The sequence below is a fragment of the Notolepis coatsorum genome (assembly GCF_963971535.1).
Source record: "Notolepis coatsorum genome assembly, chromosome: 5".
NCBI lineage: Eukaryota > Metazoa > Chordata > Actinopteri > Aulopiformes > Paralepididae > Notolepis > Notolepis coatsorum.
In genome coordinates this window covers 96648556-96673308 of record NC_140169.1, presented here as the reverse complement: position 1 = coordinate 96673308, position 24753 = coordinate 96648556, and the positions used below count along the sequence as shown (strand labels likewise).

The 24753-nt window shown below is 43.5% G+C and overlaps 2 protein-coding genes across 2 annotated transcripts in view; one reads left to right on the top strand and one right to left on the bottom strand.

Moving 5' to 3' along the window:
- ttc13 (tetratricopeptide repeat domain 13) overlaps positions 1 to 16974 on the bottom strand; it is a 93368-nt gene extending 76394 nt beyond the window's left edge. Inside the window, exons 1-2 of the mRNA XM_084313740.1 lie at positions 16802 to 16974; positions 11332 to 11426 (exon numbers count right to left, since the gene is read on the bottom strand). Of these exons, the coding sequence (XP_084169866.1) occupies positions 11332 to 11426; positions 16802 to 16970 (264 nt within the window). The 5' untranslated portion in view covers positions 16971 to 16974. The remainder of the gene's footprint in view (positions 1 to 11331; positions 11427 to 16801) is intronic.
- Positions 16975 to 17256: 282 nt separating this feature from the next.
- arv1 (ARV1 homolog, fatty acid homeostasis modulator) lies at positions 17257 to 24225 on the top strand. The gene is made up of 5 exons (XM_084314845.1): positions 17257 to 17376; positions 18968 to 19087; positions 21280 to 21433; positions 21898 to 22122; positions 23754 to 24225. The coding sequence occupies exons 1-5, from the start codon at positions 17281 to 17283 to the stop codon at positions 23882 to 23884; spliced, it is 726 nt and encodes a 241-aa protein (XP_084170971.1). The 5' UTR covers positions 17257 to 17280; the 3' UTR covers positions 23885 to 24225.
- Positions 24226 to 24753: the final 528 nt, after the last annotated feature.

Genomic DNA, 24753 nt, shown 5'->3' with positions numbered 1-24753 from the left:
ACCCCCCTGGAGAAAAATTCACCAGCCGCCACTGGTTAGCAGGTTAGCTTAGTTGGAGTACCCAGTTAACAGATAACATTACAGTAGTTATTGTTTTTTAGCGCAATGTGGGTATAACTGGCGAGGATGCAAAGCATGTTAGACAATTGGAACTGCTGCTCACGGAGTTTTCGTTGCACATAGAAGCAGCGTGACTCGAGATGAGTTGTTACAGAGCCGACAGAAAAAATAAATAACGCACATCCTCCGTTTGTTCGTGCTGAGCCAAACTGTAAAAACAGTAATACATAGGACAAAGCGGGGCTCGCAACTCATTTGTAGTTCCAAGGTGTTTTAATTGACAAAAAGGCAGATGCAACGTTTCGACCCTTCCGGTCTTCTTCAAGCATTGCTTTCTTTAACCCTTTAATCGCCATGGACGAGTTAACACGCCATTCTCCGCCATGCGTAATCTGCCAATGACGCCGTAACACGTCATTGGCCAAAATCTGTGATGGCAATCATATTTCACCCGCGGAGACTTGAGATCTCCTGTTGATCTCCTCTCAACTCTCCAACGGTTCAAGAGCGCCATCTGGTGGCCGATCGGCGGATCGCCCAAACAGCAAACCGGAAACCGAAAGTGGTGCTCATCCAAATTCGGTCCGGCCACTCGCTATAGCTCCCGGGGCTCCATCTCGACACACTGGATAATCAATAGCTCGCCCTAACTCAATAAACAACGTTATTTGGACATATATAGTATTATACAACCTGGAAATGGTTCATCTAGATCAGGGGTGGCCAACCCGCGGCTCGCGAGCCGCATGCGGCTCTTTGCCCGTCAATGTGCGGCTCTTCCATCCATAAAAAAATAATAAAAAAAAATTTAAATTTTTTTTTTTTTTTTTTTTTTTTTACTTTTTTTTTTTTATGTCACTCATTCCATAAGGACGTAGAATAAACATTTACAATTTTTTTTTAAATGGTCCATTTGCATGTTCTTGGTATCTGAATCTAGGGACATATATGGATCAGTGTCAGAAATAGTGTGTCTGTTACTAGGCTTGAGTAAATTGTAATGAACCAAAGGAGAATATCAATTCTATTTAAAAAAAATATATATCTTTGACTGTAAATAACACCATGCTAAAATTGACCAGACCTGAACAATCTAAGCAAATGAATAAAGGGAAGATGATTAAACAGAAGGTTTTGTAGATACAGTACTGAATTCTGCCATCTTTTTTATAATGTAAATTTCTCCACCATTCTTCATCATATTGCAACACCGTTTTTTGCAAGACGTTCACAGAAAGGTAGAGAAACTAACTGCGTTCTGTTTTATGGCAATAACGTTCAGGTTTGTGGGAGATAATCCCAAAAAATAAGAGAAATTAAAAAGTAAATCCAGAAGTCAGATGATTGACAGGGGCTGGTGTGAGCTGGGTAGGGTAGTTTTTCGAAATTTGAAAGCCCCGAGTCTCTTCCTTCAAAAGACTACACTCACTTTTGGCTGTGCCACTTCCTCCTGTCAATATGCGCCGGTTTCCGACTCAATGCCCTGAGATTTCTATAATCTTATATTTCACTAATAACAGTTAAAATAATTGGTAAACAAACATAATGCTGAAAATATACACTTTTACTGTATATCTCGGGCTTTAGAGGTTAACCCTGTGAGGCCCAAATTAAAAATAAATTAGCAACTTCAGAGGCCAGAGGGTGGGACATATAAACACATTTACTATCAAATAGCATTGTGAGGCTGAACAACAGGACCAATTGACTATACATGTGCTTAAAGGGGAACTATCTTATAAATGGCTTTTTTCAGTGTTTACCATTGTTTCTTAGCTATGTGGACTTATATTAATAGGATATATGTCTCTAATTCTCATATTGGCGAATTCTTCCAATTCTCCTCTCACAATATTCACCCTCACTGAACTGAGTCATCTGAAAATGTGCATATCTGTGATGTCAGAGATTTCTCAGCTGCATAATAATGTGGCAGTTGATGTGGCAGTTGGCACCAGGCCACACAGTGGTTGGAGCCCAGCCTCAAAACGGCTTGAGGTAGAAAAATGCGGTTTTTAGTACTTGATTAGAAATACAAAACAATGCATTTAAAAAAAAAAAAACCTAGGTGTTCCATAGAGTCACAGGAATTGTGTAAAAGTGCCCAAATAGTGAAAGAAATAGTAAAATAGTTCCCCTTTAACATTTTTTAAATAAACATTATTTTTTTAAATGGCTAAAAGTGATTTTGTAATTTTGCAACCGTGGGTCTCACAGGGTACTTTTAACCCTGTGAGGCCCAAATAAAAAAGACATTAGCAACTTCAGAGGCCAGAGGGTGAGACCTATAAACACATGAAGGGTGCCGTGACTGAAAAAAAAGGTTGAGAAACGCTGGTATATGGTGTGGCTCTTTGTGGTACCACAGTCATTTTTTTGTGGCTCTTAGTCTCTGACTGGTTGGCCACCCCTGATCTAGATCAACATCCCATAATAGAAAACGTTCTACTCCAAGCTGATCGCCCAACGGCCCGAGGAGACTGGGGTAAGTTTCAGCGTTTATTATTACCGTGTTCGATACAAACTGCTCTGATGATCATATCACCCACACTACATGAATCATCTAACGTTGGCCACGGAATTATAAACGACCCCCCCCCCCATCCGGTCAACATCAGATGATGAGTAGTAACTTCTAGAAGCACGTACATTTGAAATTTTTTATCTGCCGCCGATCGCTATCAAACTGTATTTGATCATCAATATAATGCATTTTTGGCTATAACTCACGTTCTGCAGAATGCTGCAGAAAACGATAAACGATATTTATACGGGGGGGGGGGCGGAGCCAAGCATTCATGGAGTAGGACGTGTTTCACGAGAGCTCCCTACTATCGTGCAAAAATACACTTTTCTCCCCATTAGTCTTTATTTTATTTTTATTTGTTATTGGTTTTCTTGTTGAGTCGTTGAGTAGCAACTACTTTCGTCGACTTTTTTCAACTTTCTGCAGTGTTAATGGAGACCCGAGCCATGAGCACGCCAGCCGGCAGACTGTCACCGAATCTGTCCTCGCCTTCGCCCGGAATCAGTGAAATAAGTGAAGCTGTTCTCTCCGTCATGACCAAACTCCATGCAGACTTTGAGGTACGCTTTGCTGAAACACAAAGAAAAGCACAGGCGGAATTTTTTGATACCCTTCATCGGGCAATGACAGAGGAAATTAGGTTGGCGGTCGACCCGTTGAGAGAGAAGATGGAGTCGCTACACACTGCCTCCATGGCTAATGCTAACGAACTAGCCTCGCTAACGACAGAGGCCTCACAACAGGGCGAGAGGCTGGCGTGTCTGGAGAGCTCCCTGCTGGCTAGGCAGGCTGACGTTGCCAAACTACAGTCGGTAATTGTGGAAATGCAGTCCCGGGTGAGACGTTACAACATCAGGATCGTTGGTGTCCCGGAGGGCAGTGAGGGAGGTCGTCTCTCGGAGACCATGCCGGAGTTGTTACAAAAGATACTGGGGGAGGATGTCCACCCCAGCCCACCCATGTGCGAGTCGGCCTACAGAGCGGGCAAGACCAGTCCTGGAGTGAACAAGGAGCCGAGGCCCATCATTGTTAAGCTAAACAGGCTACAACAGAGGGAGCTCATCATGCGGTCGGCCCGTGCCAGGAGGGGTGAACTCGGTCTCGGCAATCACAAAGTGGCCATTTTCAAAGACTTTACGCCGGAGGTTCAAGCACAGAGAGGCGAATACAAAGTGGTCATGGCCAGGCTATGGAAATTGGGCCTGAGGCCTACGCTATTCTTCCCCGCGAGATTATCTGTGCTGTATAAGGGCGATGATCGTCGATCATTTTGGTCGTTGGCTAAAGCGGAGGAATATCTCGGGGGGATAGCCGAGACCGTAGCTTGATAACTGTGTCGGGTGAGTGACGTGGCGATGTGGGCCTAAATACATTGATAGGGCGGACTACTCACAATTGTTTATTGTCATGCCCAAACAGGCTAACTGGCCATTGCCCATCCAAACTAGCGGGGCATCCCAATGACTTCTGTTACTTGCTAATGCTGACCTCATGGTCGTACGTGTGTGTCGCCTCTATGACTGTTTTTGAGCCTTAGGCTCCGGTCATTGAAGGTCGGTTATGTATATATATGTAATATATAATAACAGGTTGTGTCGGGTATAGCTTATTACTACCCCCGGGTTAATGAAGGTGTTTACTTCTATTCTTATATAGGATTATGTCATTCCAACCTTTGTGCCTGACCAGAGGGACTGTGAAATGCTTGCACCTTGACCAATAACCCTTTTTTCTTTTTCTTTTTATTGTTGCTGTTTAAATGACATCTGTTTGCACAATTTAACTGTGATCGGGTCCTGCCTTAGACTATCTTCTGGTATGCTTAAATTTTTTTAATTTTCTTTTATCCATTTGTGCTATAGCATTGCGACGTTGATACGCAGATTCGGAAGTAGTTGGTTACAGGGATGATGTTGAGTTATTATATAATAATAGCTAATTTTTCCCTTATAGTTGGGTCATGTTAGGGCCAAGGCTCACGTTTGTTTTCGACCAATAACTTTAATTTTAATTTTTTATTTTTTTTCTTGGACTAGTGGGGGGTTTAATCAGGGTTTTATCTAGAGAGGGGGTCGGAGTGGAGAGCGTCTTATTGGATCCATGATTCCAGTGGGAAACGATAGGGAGATGACCATCCTTAGTGGATGGAGCATAGGGAGGGGATTGGAGAGTGGGTATAGGAGGGTTATTATTAGGATGGGTGGGTTAGGGTATAGAGTAGAAGTAGGGGGGGTTGTAACTGGGGTGGTATTTTTCTGTGTTTTCTGTACTGTTGTCCTATATGTGTGTAATTGTTCCTCCTCTGAACTCTTGGGATTGACCGTCTGGGCCCGCCTGGATCAGCGCCTCTGTCCTCAGCCTGGCTGCACTGGTATGTTCTCCACGCATTTAGACAAATTCGACCATGGCTAAATTGAATATTTTAATTTGGAACGCAGGGGGTCTTAACGCCCCACACAAGCGTGCCAATGTCCTTTGGTTATTGAAGGGAAGAAATATTGACATTGCTCTCCTTAGTGAGACGCATTTATTGGTGGGTGATGTGTCAAGGCTAGCAAATCGACAATATCACGTTATCTCCTCATCCTCAGCCGACAATAAGACAAAAGGAGTCGTCATAGTTACAAGACGTAACCTTGATATCAAAGTCCTGGATGTGTGGTCGGACACGGAGGGAAGGATTACTATAGCAAAAGTTGAGTTTTCTCATAGGAAGATGGCAATAATAGCATTGTATGCCCCTAACACATTTGATTCAGCGTTCTATAATACAATCACAAAGAATATGTTGGAACTTACTGGATACGCTCTCATTGTGGGTGGCGATTTTAATGCGTGCTGGGATGCGGAGATGGATAGGTCCGGGTCCTCTGAAACAAGCGACCAAAAACAGTCCTCTAAGGCCCTCAGGATGTGGGCCCAGGACACGGGGCTCGCAGACCTCTGGCGCATATCCAATCCCACCCTCAAGGATTACTCTCACCTGTCAGCCAGACACAAAACCTTCTCTCGAATAGACTATGCATTCGCGTCCCCTAATATGTTTGATAGTTTCGACGTCTCATTGGTTCCCCTAGCTCTCTCGGACCACAAGGGGATTTTCCTTATGGCAACCTTTGGCAGGCTCTCTACGAGAGCTCCCAGGTGGCGTTTTAACTAGGGATGTCCGATATTATCGGCCGACCAATATTATCGGCCGATATCGGCAGTAAAATGTGATATCGGAAAATATCGGTATCGGTTTAAAAAAAGAAAAAAACAATAACAATATTTGTTATATATATATCCAGTGAAATTATTAGTTACCTGAAATTATTCCGTTTTTTGGGGGGGGAAACCCTGCATATATCGGTATCGGTTGATATCGGTCGATATCGGTATCGGAAATTAAGAGTTGGACAATATCGGAATATCGGTATCGGTAAAAAAGCCAATATCGAGCATCCCTAGTTTTAACTCAACCTTATTAAAGAACGATGATTTCTGTACCGAGTTCAGGAGTAAACTAGTTGAATTCTTGCAGATCAATGTCGGCACAGTCGAAGACCCTAGGGTCCTGTGGAACGCATTGAAGGGATTTATCAGGGGTCATGTCACACTTTTCGCCTCCAATTTGCGTAAATCATCATCATCATTAGGTGGCTTCTTCGTTCCGAAGGTTGCCTATCACTCTCCAACCCATTCTGTCCCCACTTCTTCTCTCCAACTCCGTGACTCCGCCTCTCACTCCACTCCAATCACAGACATCGTCTACCCAGCCTCTTCTTGGTCTTCCACTTCCTCTCTTTCCATCCACCTTCCCCATCACCACCTTCTTGAACATCTCCCCGCTGGATCCTCTCAGAACATGCCCGCACAACTCCATCTTTCTCTTTTTCAACCTCTCCAGCAGCTGTCCCCCTTGCATATCCGCTCTTCTCAGTACCTCCTCATTCTTGATCTTATCCTTCCATGTTATCTTCAGCATCTTCCTCAGTGTCCACATTTCAAAAGAGTCTATCATCCTCTTTGCCTCTTCATTCAGCGTCCATGCTTCTGCTCCGTATGAAAAGACTGACATAACATACGTTTCCAAAATCCTGGTCTTCGTTTTCCAACTTATATTTCTTCTCAATAATTCTTTATGGTTCCAGAATGCGCCCTTTGCAATTCCGGTTCTTCTCTTAATGTCCATGTTAGCTCTTCCACCTTCACTGATCCAGCTTCCAAGGTACATGTACTCCTTCACTTGTTCAAGTTTTTCTCCATCCACCTGTATTTTACAAACAGTTCCTGGTGTTTTTTCCCATGTATTGGGATTGCCCACCAGTGGCCCGCTTCTGGAGGTCAATAACGGACAAACTTTCAGATCTGTGTGGCTTAACTATCCCATTCACAGCTATTACGCTACTCCTGAACGATATAACAACACTACCCGCGTCCGTACAACTAAAAAGGGTTGTCCTAGCGGGCGTCACAGCAGCGAAGAAGCTAATAGCATTGAGATGGAAGGAGCCTGAGAAGCTCACAGTGATTAACTGGTCCCTAACGCTGTTGGATGTGATTTATCTTGAGATATCCACGGGTGATTGGGGTGGGGCAGGCTGGGATTGACCTGTGGTTCGCAGCAGCTGAGAAGGTCAGGACCGCCGTGTGCGGCTGAGCGGGGTTGGGGTGCTTGTTCGGGGGAGTCCGGCGGTCTCGTGGGAGGGGGAGGAGGACATGTCTGGTCTGTCTTGTCTTTTGTGTTGTCCTATTGACTTTAACTGGGGGATTTTATTGGGGGGGAGCTATTTGGCTATTTCTTCACTATTTGGACACTTTTACACGGTTCCTGTGAGTCTATGGAACACCTCTGTAGGTTGTTTTTCAAGAAGGTTCATTGTTTTGTTTTTCTAGTCGTGTACTCAAAAGCGGCGTTTTTCTACCTCAGGACCTTAGGCCGTTTTGAGGCTGGGCTCCAACCACTGTGTGACCCGGTGGCATCTGCCACATTGTTATGCAGCTGGGAAATCTCTGACATCTCTGATATGCACATTTTGTGATGACTCAGCTCGGTGAGGGTGAATGTTGTGAGGTGAATTGGAAGAATGGGCCTTTTTGAGAATTAGATATATAAGTTTTATTAATATAGGGCCACACGGCCGGGAAACGGTGCTGAATACTGGGAAAGGCCATTTATTAGATAGTACCCCTTAAATTTTAAAAGGTTGTACTCCGTTTTCTTTTTTTGTCTTTATAATTTGTTATTTCTGTATTATTATTGTTTCTGTTATTTCCCTGTGAAGTTCTGTGTATTGTTATTGTGGTTATTGTGTTGTCTTATTTTCATGTAAATAATAATAAAAAAAAATTATCAAAAACACAGACCATATTTTAGTATGAATATGTGAATGAAAAAGTAGAACGTTGCTACATCCTAAACGATAGATACTTGACGTTGAATGGGCCCTAGTAATGTCAATTTAGCAATACAATTTAAAAAGTTATAGCCCTGCAAAGAAGGGGAACATCTCCATAGACTTTCAACTGTGGCAGAGAGGGGTATATGATCAGAATAATCCCTGGCAGATAAAGGGTTAATATAAACACACAAAAACAATGTCAACACTGACATCCCTGATTGTCAGTTCTTAATGGAAAGATTTGTTTTCTGCTTGAAATTAAAGTGCAGTATTTGAAATACAATGAAAGGAATATGGCTGGATTTCTTATCAAAGGGAAAAGTGTCACGGTTATTTAAAATAAATAAATAAACAAATTAGAAGGCCATCAATATAAATTGCAGCATACATCAAACTAACATACACACACTGTACTGTTTCAAAACAACACTGCTCTGTTCATTCTATTTTTAAAATACGTACATTATCTGTCTACATTTATTTAGACTAACATTATTTAAATATCGAGTGCAACTGTGGTTGATTACGTAATTCGGTGAGTTGGAACTATCTATGGGTTGGCGGGTCCCCACGGACATTTTAGTGTCACGGACCTTCAGCTCAGTCAACGTTATCAGCTCCGGTAACGTTAGGAGGTGATACCATGCAGTGGAAAAGCGGCAATAGTCCCGGTTGGAGTTAGTAAATACAGTTGTATGTTAGCCTTCTTGGATGTTGAATAAACGCCTATCATTGTCTTTAAACACCCCGCCTCTCAGACTCCCATTTTCTCCTCTGCTAGCTAGTAGCTACGATAACATTGCATTGACTGTATTAGCTGGCGGGCTACCATAGTTCAACATGCGTTGTGTTGTATAAACTGCTAACGCTATGGCAAGATGTGTGTAGGCCTATGTAGGCCTGCCACGATAACACATTTTGCTGGGCGATTAATTGCCCCCGAAAATATCGCGATAAGCAATATTATTGCGACCGGTTAGAGAATTTTTTTGAGAAATGTATTTCCCAAAACTTTTATTTTGAAGCCCACCGCTCCGTCTTTTCCGGTGTTTAAGACTTTTATTTTGAAGCCCACCGACCGGACCGGAAGTATTGTTGTGATTATCCTAGCCGACAACTTGTCTCGTCCGGTTGTGTTTTTTAGTTTTAACGTTAGCTACTAACGTTAGATGCAGCTACTACAGGCAATCAACGATGAGGAGGAAGCGCCAAAGCAGTATTATAATAGAATAGCTGTGGTGCGTAGGCACTGCAGCACGACTCGAAAACGACCTGTTATAATAAATTAATTCATGTTTAACTTGTCCCCGTCTCCAGTCCTTTGACTAGCCCCACCCGTTCATTGTAAACAATGATGCATGTAATTGTATTAACGTTATTCTGTGTTATTCTAACGTTACACTACAAATAACGCTACTTGGTTAAAAGGAGCAACACTATTGAGAAATGTAGTTAAGCTATGTGGTGTTGCCCCACGGAGCTCCTGTGCTGTGCTCTGTAGTAAAGCCAGCGGCCCGCCTCCCAACACGGACAGTGACTGACAAGGGGCACTGGTTCCGCCTCATTAAAACAAACGCGCAAATAGCAATTAATCGCGCCCGTCAAAATCATTGCATTCATTTAAATTATCGCGGCAATTAATCGATTTATTGCTTATCGCGGCAGGCCTAGGCCTATGTAATGTTAATGGCTATTGTAACTGAGGGGTTACAAAACCCGGACTGTATTAAAGATTGTTTAGATTAAACCACTACTAAATATTATTACTTGCCAGACAGTACAGTTAGTTAAATATGGCAGACACTCAATAGACGGCACGGGGACAAAGAGATCACGTTTACAGTATTTTAATAGCAATATCAATATACAACTGAATTAGTACGTTGCTCTTTTAATAGTGAGTGATAGTAGAATGTCAGAGTATCAAAGTCAGGGGGAATGAATAATTCCTAGGTTAAGAATACTCGACCGGAGCTCTGCATGGAGTGAGAAGGCGATACAGGGCAAGCGAGGGGTATAGCTGGAGACAATGATTTCCCCCACGGAGTGGTAAGCTCCAGAGGAATTGAAGAATAGTCGGATACTCCTGCGGTCACTGAAGAAAAGGGGTTCTCGTACGGATCCAGTCCTTGTAATCCAAGTGCCCGATGGCAGGGTAATAGCTCGTAATCCAAAACCCGACGGCAGTGATGATAGCTAGCTAGCTTCGTTGGTCCTAGAAGCTAGCCCGATGAAGGTCTTCAGGTGTAGTTAGATCCAAACGCCAATGGTCTTAACTATGCTCTTCTCCACGTTACTTCGCTTACACAAGTCACTATAATACACCAACAATGGTTCACCAACAATGGTTCTACAATATTAGGGTCGTATCTAAGTAGCTACTAGTATCCGTAACGATACACCGCGGGTAGGCTTCCACTGCTCACATGTCCACTCGTTCTGCTGTTAGGTTACTTCACACTTCACCTCGTGTTCTGATACTCGTTACGTTAAGTTCACACACAGCTGCACATTAGATTAGGTTCACACTACGGCTGGCTGCGCCTTCTACAATATATATACTCAGAGTGATTTCTAGAGCGCAACCGAATTACTTGTCCGGAATCAATGCGCCGGCTAAGGGCATGTCTGAACTTGCCCGGACACGTCTTTGAACTTGTCTGGGGGGCGCGACTGCTGGCGCCGCCAATGTCAAGGGCGGTGTCCAATGAGGCGAGCGAATAATACTATGATTCAAACGGAAGCTTAAAGGTATATAGCTTATATATATAAACAATATACAAGTTATACAAAATAATAAACATAGATTCTCAGAGTTAATCTGGCCCTTCAGAACAGCTATGTTTTTAAAGTCGTAATGAAGATTGATTTATATTGTGCTTTACACTAACTGACTAGCACCTGGCTGCAGTGCTGCTGCTGCAGCCAGCGCTCACCTCTCCCGGCTCCGTGCCAAATGATTTATTGAATTTTTTTATTTGCGCATCCCCTGAACCGCACGATACACAGACGCCCCGAACCGTGGAGGTCGTATCGAACGGTACACGGTTAGAATGCGTATCGTTCCACCCCTACCCACTACGCAAGACTATTACTTGCACACTGTGCTCCTAAATGATTTTTCCGGTTTGCACATATCTATTTTTAGAGGCAAATGCGAGTGAAATGCTCGCACTGTATAGCCCTGATATAATACTCTAATATGCTCATATGGCTCCCAATTATTTTACACGCCACAGTGGCTGAGTAGCCTCTGTAATTTACCAGCCAAAGAGGAAATCTACATGCCATTGGCGTTTGGCGGGTGCTTATTTTGTTCCCTGTGTGTGTGCGTGTGCGTGTGTGTGTGTGAGATCTCACCAGGATCTTCTCAGCATTGAGAGAGAAGACTGACTCACAGGGAGGACTTCCACCTTCATCACAATCTGGATCCTCCAACTGCAAGATAGAAGACTCTGGGGGAGAGAAAGAGAGAGGGAGAAGGGAAGAGAGAGAGAGAGAGAGAGAGAGAGAGAGAGAGAGAGAGAGAGAGAGAGAGAGAGAGAGAGAGAGAGAATTTCTTTATTTAATTAAAATGTTTACAACAACATGGATGCATGTACTCTGCCAGCATGTTTAATATCCATAATACTAAAGGTTTGACTAAGATTTCTATGAAACTTTATTGTAAAAAAAATAAAAATAAAAATGTATCTTTCTTTTTTATTTTTAAACTCATAAAATAAATTGGGTCGCACCTAAATCGGCAGGGTCGGTCGGCAACCGGAACCAAACCATTATTTTTGTTAGGCCCTATGACAAATAAGACGGTTCAATTACTTTATCTAAATCCAGTCAATATTCCTAATGCCGTTTCAATGTAAGGTTATAAAAATAAACATATAAACATTCATATAATAATACAATAACCTAAATATACAGCTAAGCCCCATTGTATTCTGAAATGTAGACTTTAACAGTGTAGGCAACTATGCCAATAGAAATAAAGTATAACTCATGAGTGCTTTGGCTCCTATAGGAGTCCTTGAGCTTTTAGTTTGTTTTAGTATTACACTACATTTAATAATGTAATTTATCAGCTATCTGTGATAGGAGTGCAGATGTTTCTGCACTCCCTGCAAGAAGAATCACATATTAGTTGTTTCTCATGAGTGGGATTCATCCAAAAACTGAGATAAGAGTGTTCTTCATTACTGGAAGAGATTCACTCTGAGGCGCTTTAACAATGGATCACTGTCTAGAAGGCTTGCCAGGGGCAAGGTCATCTCTTTAGACTGAGGAATTTAATACCAATACTTCAGTTGCTTGAAGATATGTGAACCCCAGGAAATACTAGTCCTGTGTGAATATGGCTAAAGAAAGTTTAGAAAAGTCCTTCTCACTCTGAGGACAGACTACTCACGAGTCGCTACTCCTGTCTCCCACCTACACACAAACCACATCTCAGACCTGCGTCATGTCACCAGAAAGGCTTCAAATGTCAGGTGGACTCGCTCAAACCCAGAAACCCATCGTGTCTTCCGTCTGGTGTGTGGACTGTGTGTGGACACATGTCTACTGTGGTAAAACTGATAGGACAGGACATACAATTGTTTTTAGGACATTTAAGATAAGACTTAAATGTCCCTGTGACGTCAGTAGTACGTAAATAAAGCCAACGTGGAAGGAAACATAGACGTACGAGAGCATAGAGATACACATACACACAGATATACATACACATATAAATACACACACTTATAACTTGGAAATGTACAGACTAATCATGATATTACAGAGCACTAATAATGATATTACACAGGGCCCATCATGAGGCATGGAGCAAGATTCAAATCTACAATAGGTATAGCAATAGTTATTCCACCCAAGGAGGTGTTTTTTAAGGTCTGAAAGGACAATTATGAATTGAAAATGGGGGACCCTGATGTAAACAAGACGAAAGTCTCTCTGGTCTGCATCCCCTTAACAATTGTGTGTATTGAGCCGTACTGTATTGTACCCATTCTGAAATCTGTTAATAAAATGTTCAATCAATCAAACAAATCTGATCAAATTGATACGGACTTTCCCTTTAAAAAAAAGATTATATGCAGGTATATTGATTGATTGATTGATTGAAAACTTTATTAATAGATTGCAGAATGGGTACAATACAGTACAGCTCAATACATACAATTGTTAAGGGGATGCAGACCAGAGAAAGACGTTTGTCTTGTTTACATCAGGGTCCCCCATTTTCAATTCATCATAATTCATACAGACAGGTATACACACTTACCATATATATATATATTTATCCACGTCTGTCTGTATATACCTGCATATATATATATATATTAGGGGTGCACCGATATATCGGTCGGGTATCGGTATCGGCCGATAAGTGCCTTGTTGACTGCAATCGGCCTATCGGCCGATAAGCTCAAATGTGCCGATAGCAGTCGCCGATAAATAACCATCAATTTGTGTAGCGTCAAAAGGCAAAAAAATAAAAATTCACTCGCGACCTACCTGCACAACGCCTGCCGTCCCCCACACACACACACAAGCTACTGCATCAAAGTTACTACTTATGATTAACAAGGCATTCGTTTTGTGGCATTAACGTTATATAGTTAGTGTTACACGGACAATAACATCAGCATATTAGTATTACCCATAGCAGCAAGGCATTACTCCGAGTCCGTTCATAGCTCAGTTCCATTCCGTTGCTCATTCCGTACCCAACTACCCACTACTAGTTAGTTAGCACCATCCAGGCATCAACGTGAGCTCCCGGTACGGTAGCTAGTTAGTTAGCACCATCCAGGCATCAACGTGAGCTCCCGGTACGGTAGCTAGTTAGTTAGCACCATCCAGGCATCAACGTGAGCTCCCGGTACGGTAGCTAGTTAGTTAGCACCATCCAGGCATCAACGTGAGCTCCCGGTACGGTAGCTAGTTAGTTAATAACGTTATATAGTTAGTGTTACACGTTCAATATAACATCAGCATATTATTTACGCGAACACAGCAAGTAAGCAAGGCATTATTCCGTTCATAGCTCAGTTCCATTCCGTTGCTCATTCCGTACCAAACTACCCATTCTGCAATCTGTTAATAAAGTTTTCAACCAGACAAATGTATAGAAAGGCTTTGTTTTATTATAACATTTGTTGCAGTAAAATCATTATGTCTCATTTGGTCATGCTGTGGAGCGCTGGTCGGCGGGCCGGGCAGCTAAGGTATTAGCTACGTTAAGTTTGTTGTGCTCTCGAGTCGCAAGCAGATCAATGGCGGCATGCCCCGAAGTAGAAAATGAATAAACGCTTGCCGATTGGTGGTAAGAACAGCAGGAGGTGGGTGCTAGCGGTGTGGCGTAATTGGCCGAATCGACTGTCAATCAAAATGGTTCCATTGCATTGGTTGAAAGCTCTGGTTGAGAGAATAGTATCCCGCTGCAGGCCGCCAGAATGGTTCCATTGCATTGGTTGAAAGCTCTGGTTGAGAAAATAGTATCCCGCTGCAGGCCGCCAGACGATACTGGGAGAGGGATAGTGATACCATAAACATATTTCTTGATGTTTCCTTTTTTTAAGTAAGTAAAGAGGCCTACAAATACAAACATACACATACAAATATACAGTAGTTTCATTAATTTTTTTTAAAAAAAAATATTAAAAAAAATTACAAATACTTATTTTTTGCCACAAGTATCGGTATCGGCCGATTGTGTTAGTTGAACAATCGGTATCGGTGGCCAATTTTCATATCGGTGCATCCCTAATATATATATATATATATATATATATATATATATATATATATATATATATATATATATATATATATATATAATAATAATGTTAGCTCATTACAACCTGATACATTACAGCCTTCGACACTGTCAATCACACCATTCTGATTGACAAGCTAAAAGCAATTGGTTTTGATAGTCTATCAGTGAGCTGGATACAATCCTACCTGGAGGGGAGAGAACAGATGGTGGAGGTAAACGGTACCCTATTCCCCCCCCTCACAGTGAGCTGTGGTGTTCCACAAGGAAGCATACTAGGACCGCTACTATTCCTAATTTATGCAAATTACATGTCGTCAGCTTGTGACTGCAACTTGTTCCTGTTTGCGGACGACTCAGCCCTGCTGGTCTCTGACAAGAACAAGTTACAGGTTGAAAAAGCCCTCAGCTCAGAACTAGGCAAAATCTGCATATGGCTCGCCGACAACAAACTATCATTACACATGGGCAAAACAGAGTCCATTCTCTTCGGTTCAAATAACAAACTCAGCAAGACCGACGGCTTCTCGGTTACAGTGGGTGACAATATTGTCACAAGGAAAGATGAAATTACCTACCTGGGTTCCATCCTAGAGGCTAATGTTTCCTGTGACAAAATGGCATCCAATGTAATAAAAAAAGTCAACCAACGAACTCGATTCTTGTACCGGATCTCCTCTCTGGTAAACAAGAATACCCTGAAGACTCTAGCAGGAGCACTCATTCAAGGGTACTACGACTATGCTTGCACCTCATGGTACCAAAGCACCTCAAAGGCACTAAAAAACAAATTACAAACATCTCAAAACAAGCTAGTCAGACTACTGCTTGACCTGACTCCTAGAACCCACCTCACCCCTGCCCACTTTGACAACCTAGGATGGCTTAGAGTAGACGACAGACAGAGTACAGCAACATGCAATGGGCCTGGTCTACAAGATACACTACGCGACCGGACCAAGGTACCCATGTACATGTCAAAATACTTCCCAAAGGTCAGTGAATACCACGATCACAACACCAGAGGGAGCTCCACAAATCATGTTAAACCCAGATTCGGCTCAAACAAGGGACTAAACACGTTTAGCAATTATGCCACATCAATGTGGAACGCCCTACCCAAAGCTGTAAAGGAATGTGAATCACTACCCACTTTCAAAAACACTCTCAAAAAACACCTACGGGAGACTGCAATTCGAAACTGGCCCCTACAAATGTCCTAACCCAGTTGCACAGTAAATGACCAAGTATGGCTTTGTCAGTATTCCAATGTACAGTGTACAGTGTACAGTGTCCCCCCCCCCACCTCCAATGTACAGCCCCCACCCAACCCCACCCCACCCAACCTCCTCCAATGTACAGTTTCTACGTCAAATGTATAAATGTAACGGGTGTAAAACTCACTCCCCAGAGGCATCCAAACTGAGCGCTTAGAAGGGAATTCCTTTCTTGGCGCAGCGGTTTGTGATGTCGCCCGCAGTGCGGACGCCTGGGGTTCGACTCCCACTCAAGGCATGGTCGAATTCGTGGCAGGGGCGAGTTGCCTCTGTTACATATACACTCTTTTTCTGGACACTTTTGTATCACAAACAGTACTGTTTGCAAATCTGATATGTCATAAATGTATAGATGTAGCAGTACTGTCTATCTGTATGTCATGTATGTCATATATGTTATGATGAATTGAAAATGGGGGACCCTGATGTAAACAAGACGAAAGTCTTTCTCTGGTCTGCATCCCCTTAACAATTGTATGTATTGAGCTGTACTGTACTGTACCCATTCTGCAATCTGTTAATAAACTTTTCAATCAATCAATGTCTCAATGTGAATTGAAAATGGGGGACCCTGGTGTAAACAAGACATTAAGACAAACGTCTTTCTCTGGTCTGCATCCCCTTAACAATTGTGTGTATTGAGCTGTACTGTATTGTACCCATTCAGCAATCTGTTAAATACATTTTTCATTCATTCATTCATTCTTTGACAGCACTATTACTGTGTCAGAAAGACGTGGCAGAGCTAACAAGCTAACAGCAGCAGCGTCTCTCTCACCGCAGTCCGTCGTGTATTCCTCCCAGTCCGCCGGGGAGCTACAGCCGTGTTTGTGCAGCTCGCTGTTGAAGAAGGTGAGGGTGGAGAAATACTCAGAGGAGAGGACGGCTGGACACCGGCAGAGGAGAGACAGGGCTACATGGAGCACAACAACAACAGCAGGTGCCATGTTGTGTCTCGTTACTGTATGGAGGAGGTGACGATGAGAGCAGGAAGCGAAGTGTTCGTTCACAATGTAGTTCTCACGAGCGCGCGTCACGCCCCCCTCCTCGCGCGACGACTACATTTCCCGAGAAGCTTTGCGACAAATCAGAGTATTTTTTTTCCTTCTTTTTTGGTAGAAGCACGCTCGATGACGAGCACCATTTCGACCAATCAGTAAACAAAACGTCATTATTTACTTCAGGAGACCCGGAACCATCCTCAGCTTGTCAAGAACCAACACACACACACACACACACTTCTATGAGTAAACAACGATGGACAAATTTGTGTTTAGATGTGTTGAATGCAACGAGAAGGCGACAGAACTGCACAGGGATTACAGCAACGGGATCCTCAAGATAACCATATGTGTGAGTTAACTATGAACTTCATTCATTCAACCTCGCAAGAGTGGGCTGGTGATGGGTTGTGTGTGTGTGTGTGTGTGTGTGTGTGTGTGTGTGTGTGTGTGTGTGTGTGTGTGTGTGTGTGTGTGTGTGTGTGTGTGTGTGTGTGTGTGTGTGTGTGTGTGTGTGTGTGTGTGTGTGTGTGTGTGTGTGTGTGTGTGTGTGTGTGTGTGTGTGTGTGTGTGTGTGTGTGTGTGTGTGTGTGTGTGTGTGTGTGTGTGTGTGTGTGTGTGTGTGTGTGTGTGTGTGTGTGTGTGTGTGTGTGTGTGTGTGTGTGTGTGTGTGTGTGTGTGTGTGTGTGTGTGTGTGTGTGTGTGTGTGTGTGTGTGTGTGTGTGTGTGTGTGTGGTGCAGCTAACTTACTAGCCTAGTAGGGTTCAGTGATGTTTATATGTCTTGTAACTAGATGAATGAATGAATGAATGAAAACTTTATTTAACAGATTGCAGAATGGGTACAATACAGTACGGCTCAATACATACAATTGTTAAGGGGATGCAGACCTGAGAAAGACGTTTGTCTTGTTTCCATCAGGGTCCCCCATTTTCAATTCATATAGTATGATAATATATGTCTCTAACGTGATGTTACCTATCTCAACTCTCACGTGGTTAGTGTTGTAGGAACTTGTAGCTTGCGTTGCCAGTTTATTTTCATCCATCGCCAGCCGGTGTCCAGTTGTCATCCATGCACTGTTGGCTTAACTTGGCTATGAATGATTTGTGCTGTTCAACAAAACAACAGGGACCTACCTATCATCATACTTCATAGTCTCTAAAAAGAATACAAGTGTTTTTGATTTAGAAACCTCCAGGGAGGGAGTCAATAGCAGGGACTGTATTCCAGGATGCAGGGTCTCAGTGGGAGAAAGCTCAGCCCAACTAAATGCATAGCGCACCGATATGATACTGGCATGATATACCAGGCTAAAATAGGGTAAGAAATACGTAACATGCTAGAAATCAAATTTAATTGCTAGAAATCAGACTTAATTTTGCTGCATTTTTAAGACATAGAAAGAAGCATGTTAGATCTTACTTTGTCCAATGACCCCAAACTGATGGTCTTAAGTCCACCCTGTTCAGTAAACTGATGGTCTAAGTCTATACTGTTCAGTAAACTGATGGTCTAAGTCTATACTGTTCAGTAAACTGATGGTCTAAGTCTATACTGTTCAGTAAACGGATGGTCTTAAGTCTATACTGTTTAGTAAACTGATGGTCTTAAGTCCACCCTGTTCAGTAAACTGATGGTCTTAAGTCTGATGGTCTTAAGTCTATACTGTTTAGTAAATGGATGGTCTTAAGTCTATACTGTTCAGTAAACTGATGGTCTTAAGTCTATACTGTTTAGTAAACGGATGGTAAACGGATTAGTTAGTTCAGTCAAACTAATGGTCAAAGTCTATACTGTTCAGTAAAAGTAATGGATCGGATTGGTACTCGGTATCGGCTGATACTGAAAGTCTAGGACTGGGAATTGGTGTCAGTGGAGAAGTGGTATCAGTGCGTCTCTACAAGGAGTAGCCTATTAATTGTGTATTTCTTTTGTCTCAGAAATCCTGCCAGAAGCCAGTGGATAAGTACATTGAGTACGACCCCGTCATCATTCTGATCGATGCCATTCTGTGCAAGACACAGGCCTTCAGGCACATTCTGTTCAATACCAGCCTGAACGTAAGGGGCCGAACACAACAGTTGTCTTTGGCTGGGAGGTCAGCTGAGGCAGTGACATCATCACCACTGCCCGCGTCTAGATTTTTACCAACCCATTTCCAGCGTTCGCGTTCTGCGATCTGATTGGCCACTGACGTTTCTGGTGCGATCTGATTGGCCACTGACATTTCTGGTCATGTGACATGTGCGCCCAATAGCGTGACGCCTGTGTCTTTGCCCATTTCCACCTCGAACAGCATGCAAACTACCTAACGCCTAGTTTATCACTGGTTAAGCTTAGGCGACTCTTTAGAGTTTGGAATCAGGGCTGGTGTTCTATCGCCCTACTCTAAACCAAACTCTAACCTTAACCAACTTCGAAAGAGTGCCTAAGCTTAACCGGTGAAATAAACAGGCGTCACACGATTGGCCGCAGATGTCACACGACCAGAAACGTCAGTGGCCAATCAGATTGCAGAATGCGAACGCGGAACTGGAAATGGTTGGTAAAAAACTAGACGCCCACTGCGCTGGGGATTGACCTGGGAAAGGGAGGGGGATTCAAGACTGCCCGTCAGAATCACTTTAATCACCAAATAATAATAATAATTATAATAATAACTTCGTTTTATATAGCGCCTTTCAGAGGACCCAAGGTCGCTTTACATAAGGGGGGGGGGGGGGGGGGGTGGGGGGGGGGGGGGGGGGGGGGGGGGGGGGGGGGGGGGGGGGGGGGGGGGGGAGATGACAAATTAACAAACATAGTGGACAGACACGACATATAAAGTGAGGGAGGGAGTTCCAGAGGGTGGGAGCTGCCACACTGAAAGCTCTGTCCCCGAACGTCCGTAGTCTGGTTCGGGGGATGGAGAGCTGACCAGTGTCCGTGGATCGCAGGGACCGTGACTGAGTGTAGGGGTGGAGGAGGTCAGTGAGGTACTGAGGTGCCAGGGCGTGAAGGGATTTGTAGGTGAGCAGGAGGGTTTTGTAGGTGATGCGGGATTTGATGGGGAGCCAGTGGAGGTGGATGAGGGTGGGGGTGATGTGCTGCCAGGGTTTGGTGCGGGTTAGAACCCTGGCAGCTGAGTTTTGAACATACTGGAGCCTGTCCAGGGTTTTGCTTGGGTTTTCTAATCAATAGCTGACTTAGGCCCAAGCTCTACCCATAGCAATGTAAATCAATTGAAAAGGTTGTTGTGGTGTATTGGTACAGTGCTTCACAAAGTTCAGTACATTTATACATTCCTTAAAATCGCAGGTTTTATTATAAGAAGCAGCCACAACCACCTGCTGGCCTACTGCACCAATACAATCGACTTCTTCACCAAAATAGACACGTTGAACACATATCAACACACTGCACACAGCTATCTTACCTGCCCACTGTGCATATTCACGAGTTCAACCCTTACAATGACAACAGACACAAGGGATAGGTTTAACGAATTCCATAAAAATGTATAGTTTATTAGCAGCAATGCAACAGCCTGATGCAAACGGTTTGGGGAGGATGCACATGGAGCTGCGCGCAGGTGCACTCAGCGGAGATTGGATGAGGAAAGGGAGAGGAAAGGGGACCTTTTCCCAGAGCCCCGTCTCTATGCGCTAGACTCGGGATCCCCCCCCCCCCCCCCCGACATAGTTGGCGAAGCCACGATATACAGGATATGTATAATCCTTATACTGACAATTATAGTTACCGATGCTTATCGTAATTCTAAACGTGATGTAAATACTTAACTTACATTCTGGATATAAACTATCCAGATGGATAAAAGCGCATAATAACATGACTGAATGATCGGTATATAAACAAAGACTTTTGACACACGTACCTTTTGTTTCCACAAACACAACAGACAATGAGGAAGGGAAACGGGGGATTTTAAAGGGCATACCGTGGGAAATTGGGTGAATGGGCGAACCGCTCCCGAACCATGTCGGTGGAGCCGAATCGTGTATTGAATGGACTGGTTCGGTTGGGCTGGATAGGGGGAACCATGGGAATAGGGTGCAGGCCTGGGTATGAGGAAACAAAGGGGCGCACGTCATAGTGTCCTCCCGAAATTCGTATATAATACTCCAAATGCACACACACATATGCGTTGGTTTGTTTGTTTGTGTATGTGTTCATACATGTTTGTTTGTGTCTGTGTGTTTGTGTGTGTCTATGTTCATATATTCATATGCATGTGTGCGTCTCCTCTGTCCAGATCCAGTGGAAGATGTGTGTGTTCTGTCTGCTGTGTGAGGCGTACCTGCGTTGGTCTCACCTGCAGGGCTCAGAGCAGAGCAGTGACCCTGCTGACATCATCAGGTACACCAAGGAGTGGGACTTCTACGGCATGTTCGCCCTGGCTACCCTCGGTAAGATATGCACAGCCATCCATAAATGGCACGTGGCGCAGTGGTTAGCACTGTTGCCTCACAGCAAGAAGGTTCTGGGGTTGAACCCAAGGTGGGAGGCCTGTCTGTGTTCAGTGTGCATGTTCTCCCTGTGTTTGTGTTGGTTTCTTCAAGGTAGGCTTGGTTTCCTCATTCGAGGTGACAGTGTCTCAGGAGGTAGAACGTCGTCTGGTAATTTGAAGGTTTCCGGTTTGATTCCGGCTCCTCCTGGCAGTGTTCTTGAGCAAGACACTTAATCCCTAATTGCTCCCGATGAGCAGGCTGGCACCTTGCATGGCATGCCTCCGCCATCTGTGTGTGAGTGAATGGGTGAATGTGAGGCATAAGTTGTAAAGCGCTTTGGATAAAAGCTCTATATGAATGCATTCTATTTCTTATCCAGATAGACTTACAAGTGCAGCGGTCTGTCTCGTCTGTCCCTCCAGAGCTGTCCGCGTTCTGTGGCGGGGTCCTGTGGTTCCTGTGGGTCGTGGTGGCTCGTCTGCAGGGAGGACCGGTGGAACTGGGTCTGCTGCTCCGAGCGCTGCTCCTCTCCTGCTACGGGAAGATCCTCCTCATCCCAGCAGTCATCTGGGAACACGACTACTCCCCGCTCTGCCTCGGACTCATCAAACTGTTCGTCCTCACCTCCAACTCACAGGCTGTCCGAGGTAGGACACCTCAGTTTAAAGGGGGGACATATTTTAGTATTCTTTTGGTTAATATAGGTTTCAGGTCCCCTAAACATATGTCTTAAGTTTTTTGCAGAGAACAACACTCAGATTATGCATTCTAGCAGCCTCTATACCTCTCCGTTTCATTCCTGTTCTTAGGGCTGTTTCTATGCATGTAACGAGCGAGCTGCTTTTATAGTACAAATACGATCATTATTGTACATCTACTAGCAATGGTGTGCGCGCCTGTACTGTCAAACAAAGTTCATATCCAACTTTCAGACTAGACATTGCAAATCAAATATGACTCAAGATCCAGCAATAGCATAGCAATCTTGTTGTTAAAAATGTTGTCAAATATAGATTAGGTTCAAAGGTTTACAGTACGAAAAGAGAAGATTTACGTGTGAGCCGCCATCATTTTATCAAGATATCTTCACGTGCACATATACAGTTTATTAACTACAGAGATTGTGGCTGCAATTCTGAATGGCTCATTTCAAGAGGGAGGGTTCTTGTCACAGCTGAACTGCAGAAAAGGCACAATGCACATATTTATAATTTTCTCAGTGTTGGGACAACCCCTCAAAAGAATGCAACACACAGGGCAAGGCCATGTTCACAATGGGTCCCCTTTAACACCGTCTTATTACCATTCAGGGATGTAGTGGAGGGTAAACCTACCTAAACTCAGTTTAATACCTTTTTATTACCATTCAGGGATGAAGTGGAGGGTAAATTTAGTACGAACTGGACAAATCATTCACATTCACATCACGTCCTGTTTACCATACATTTTATTGAATCTGGGGTTCATAGCCTTTGGCTGATCAACTATCTAAATAATACACATTGATGCCATCAGAAAAAAAATCTGAAAAAGGGGCATTCTCTTATTTCTGGGGTCTAGACTTTTAACCTCTTAACATGCACCCAGAAAAGCGGCAATTTGTTTTTACTTGAACTTGAGGACTGCAAACTTTTTTTTAGCAAAAAAGTAAATACTACTTATTCTAAGTACATGTACATATTACTGAGTACTTGACCACAGGTACAAATGTACATAAAGTGTATGTTATGTTATAGCCATAAGTAATATATTTACATATTGTATCGGTAAAAGCCGTATGTAAAAAGATTAATAATAATAATTTAAAAAAGAAACTCCACGACCGGGGATCGAACCAGCAGTCACTGTGGTAGTTAGGCGAGTGCTTTCAACACTACACTACCCACACACACCCATGTTATGGTCATGGTTAGGATTATGGTTAGTTTTAAGATTCGCTTAACAGTTATGGTTAGGATATAAAGTTAGGTTTTAATAAGTGTTGGGTTAACAGTTATGGTTATGGTTCTCTTAATGGTGAATCTGGTGCCCCTGTATTGGGAGTGTATATATATATATAGAAGTATTTGAGTATATATGGAAGTATATTTGATGCCCAAACTGTTGTGATGAATAAATGGTGAATCTTTATTTAAAGAAATCTTAGAAATGTTTAAAATCTCAAAACCGTGTTTTCTCTTTTCTCCCCATCCTCTCTTCCCACCTCCTCTTCTCTCCTCAATTCCTCTTATTTTCTCTATTCCTCTCCTCCCCTCTCCTTTCCTCTCCTCTCCTCCAGTCATTCTGAACAGTAGTAGACGTCTGTCCCTGGTGGCTGTGTGTGTGGGGTTGCTGTCGGAGACGTGTGCAGCTCAGGCCTTGACCTTACTCCTAGAACCCACCTCACCCCTGCCCACTTTGACAACCTAGGATGGCTTAGAGTAGACGACAGAGTACAGCAACTTGCAATGTGCCTGGTCTACAAGATACACTACACGACCAAGGTACCCATGTACATGACAAAATACTTCCCAAAGGTCAGTGAATACCACGATCACAACACCAGAGGGAGCTCCACAAATCATGTTAAACCCAGATTCGGCTCAAACAAGGGACTAAACACGTTTCGCAATTATGCCACATCAATGTGGAACGCCCTACCCAAAGCTGTAAAGGAATGTGAATCACTACCCACTTTCAAAAACACTCTCAAAAAACACCTAAGGAGACTGCAACTCGAAACTGGCCCCTGTAAATGTCCGAACACAACCCCCTCCAATGTACAGTAAATTACCAAGTATGGTCTTGTCAATAATCCAATGTACAGTGTTTGTTTGTACAGGTGTACAGTGTCCCCCACCCACCCCTCCTACCCAACCCCCCCCCCCCCCCCCCCCCACACTCCTACCCACCCCCCCCCCACCCACCCCACCCACCCATCCACCTCCAATGTACAGTCCCCCCCCACCCCCACCTACCCAATCCAATGTACAGTTTCTACGTCTAATGTATATACTCTTTTCTTTCTGGACTCTTTTTGTATCACAAACAGTACTGTAATTGCAAATCTGGTATGTCATAAATGTATAGATGTAGCAGTACTGTCTATCGGTATGTCATGTATGTCACATATGTTACGATGAATTGAAAATGGGGGACCCTGATGTAAACAAGACGGAAGTCTTTCTCTGGTCTGCATCCCCTTAACAATTGTATGTATTGAGCTGTACTGTACTGTACCCATTCTGCAATCTGTTAATAAAGTTTTCAATCAATCAATCAATCAATCAAGGCCTTCC